Source organism: Populus alba, chromosome 6 (assembly GCF_005239225.2).
Source record: "Populus alba chromosome 6, ASM523922v2, whole genome shotgun sequence".
Lineage (NCBI taxonomy): Eukaryota > Viridiplantae > Streptophyta > Magnoliopsida > Malpighiales > Salicaceae > Populus > Populus alba.
The window spans coordinates 15,132,639-15,135,316 of NC_133289.1; the positions used below are offsets into that span (position 1 = coordinate 15,132,639).

Here is a 2,678-nt window from a genome sequence, read left to right on the forward strand (position 1 = left end):
TATGATCAATTATTCCGCCTGTCGGCCTCTCTCATCAATACATATACAATTATGGTTGTCAACTTGTATAAATGACATTGCAGAGATCATGAGAGTTGTGGTTGGCACAACATAGACGATGATCCAGCAATGCATCGATATTCATCCGACCTTCAACTTGGTTTAATTGCACTGCATTTTCTACTTTGTCAGCTTCTTAAACTACTGGAACTGTTTTTAGACGATAAGTAAATGATGAGCCCAGGAAGCATCGGTGTGTAATAAAGAAAAACAAAAAAAAATATTATTTATTGAATATATAATATCAACCATCCACCAACTTTCAACATCTAGCTATAAATAAAGAGACAAAATCCCAAAAGTGACAATAACATTAGGTATAAATCACAGATAATATCGATATTTTTAATTATGCCACTCGCGGGACTCTCGTGATCATCTTTCACTTCACTCTCCACCACCTAACCTAAAAATAAAAAATTAAAAAAAACCCCTCAAATCTTGAATGCTCAGTTACTAAGGGGGCCATGAATATTATCAACCATGCATGTTCCATCACTCTACTCTTATCACCAAAATCATGTCCCTTGCTTCTACGTTGAGTCACAATTACATTACCCTCGCAACCAAGGCACCAACCAAATCAATCCTCACATTTAATCCAATCACCATTTTACCCTCACCAAAATCACCCACTCTTTTTTCGCACAGCAAACTTTTAGACCCAATATTGTCCCGAAAATGTTGATTTGGACGGACATCACCTGCATGGCAAGTGCCAGATCCAATCCCATTTGTTTCCATCTGCTCATACCTGGGGCGTCAGGAACGACGTCGCTACAGCAACACTAGCAGGGTCCTTGCAGCTTAATACTCTAAGCAGCCTACAAGAGCCCTTGCTAATAGAACTCTGGCTAACCGGCGCCTTCTTGCCGTCGGTATCAACAGGCGGGAACATGGTCATCGAACAATTACGGCGAACTTGCCGGCTTTTTATATCGCTAAGGTCCATCTCTGTAGGAGGCTTAACCACCCCGAGCATCAGCAGATACCATCGGGGCTTTGAGGTCGTCCTCTTAACTTCACCTCTTGCATGGATACTCTTTAATGATGAACTTCTTTCAATATCCAATTCCGGTGAAAATTTCTTAGAGCTAGGAAACCTTTCAAGGTTGCGATAATCCAGAGACCGACTGTTTCTCATGAGTGCAATATTATTCTTGGTACTACTCGAACGACTTCCAGAACTTTTCAACTCGGATAAAGACTCGCATCGGCGACGAAAAGAAATGCGTTGTTGGTCTTCTTTAGTTTGATTTTGGGGAGTAAAGTAGGGCTCAATGAAGGGAACGAGCTTACCATGAAAGATAATGTCTTCAGCTGAACTCATCTCTGAGCTTAGGTCGCTAAAGAACTCGAAGAATTCGGCAGGCTCCGATGATGGTCTTGCACTATTGTGGGCAGCTACATCTGGGCTTTCTTTGTTCCTGCCTTGTAGCGGGAGGTCACAAAGAGAGAGAGCTTCTTCTTCTTCTTCTCGGTCTCGGTCTCGGTCTCGGTCGTGTTCCTGTTCTCGATCACGGTGGAGATTGGTGTAATCTCCCATATTTGTGGAGAGAGATATCAAATGTGGGGAGGGGGAATGTTCTTGTGGTTTCTATATATATTATGAACTTAAGAGGAGGTTTGCTACAGAAAAAAAAAAAGAGAGAGAGAGAGAGAGAAAGAAGAACGAAATTTTAATTTTTAATTTTTTTGGTCTCTCTAATTCCCTCTCTCCTTTCTGTTCTTGGCATTTATCAATGCTTTGTAAAATAGAGGAGAAGGAGAGTATAAATACTATGTATAGAGTTAAGGAAAAAGAGAGGCAAAGACCACGCACATTGGATTTTTTGGGCCATAATAATTTAAGTTTTGGAGTATGTGGGGATTCTATGATAAGATGGTGTTGTTTTGGCTTTGTAGGTGGGAGAGATAAAGCCATTTGGATAGGGTGAAAACAAAGAATTGAGTGTTACATCGTTAGGACAAGAGGAGAGAGAGAGAGAGGGAGTGGACAACAGTGAAGAGGGAGGTCCTTCTTTCCAGCACTTTCGACCAGGTTTTGGAGGTGGCTGTTCTTTACTTGTTATTTTCAAATAAAAAATATTTTAAAAAATATAAATAAATAAATAAAAAACTAAATGCTTTTACTAGACAATACAGTTCTACGCAGTACGAGCTGAAGTATTTTAGATTTTATAAATGCCTCTCTTTTGTCTTTGCTTAACAGACTTTTTTTCTTCAATTTCTTCCTTACATATTCATTTTCTAAGAATTAGACTTGATGATGTATCTATATTGGTTATTATCGTGTCAAAATTATTTTAGCAACATTGAATCATTCAATTTTTGCAAAATTAAATTAAATTATTAAAAAAATAAAAAATAACTAGACCAGGATTGAAAATGGGTAAAAATGTAACCCATCTTTGGTCTAAGCATTTTTTCGTCCAACATTTTTTTTGAAAAAAATTCCTTGCAATTTCTTTTTTATTTATTTTTTTTAATCTTTTTAGTTCGACAATTATACATTTTAATCAAAAACTTTTTTTTTATTCATGTTTAAATAGTTGCTTTTGAGATAAGAGAGAGAAAATTTTTATAAATGGGAGAGGAGAGATAAAACCAATGATTGT

At 37.5% G+C, this 2,678-nt stretch overlaps 1 protein-coding gene across 1 annotated transcript; it reads right to left on the reverse strand.

The window, feature by feature from the left end:
• Positions 1–256: 256 nt before the first annotated feature.
• On the reverse strand, positions 257–1,846 carry LOC118032488 (uncharacterized). The gene has a single exon (XM_035037198.2). The coding sequence runs from the start codon at positions 1,604–1,606 to the stop codon at positions 809–811; it is 798 nt and encodes a 265-aa protein (XP_034893089.1). The 5' UTR covers positions 1,607–1,846; the 3' UTR covers positions 257–808.
• Positions 1,847–2,678: the final 832 nt, after the last annotated feature.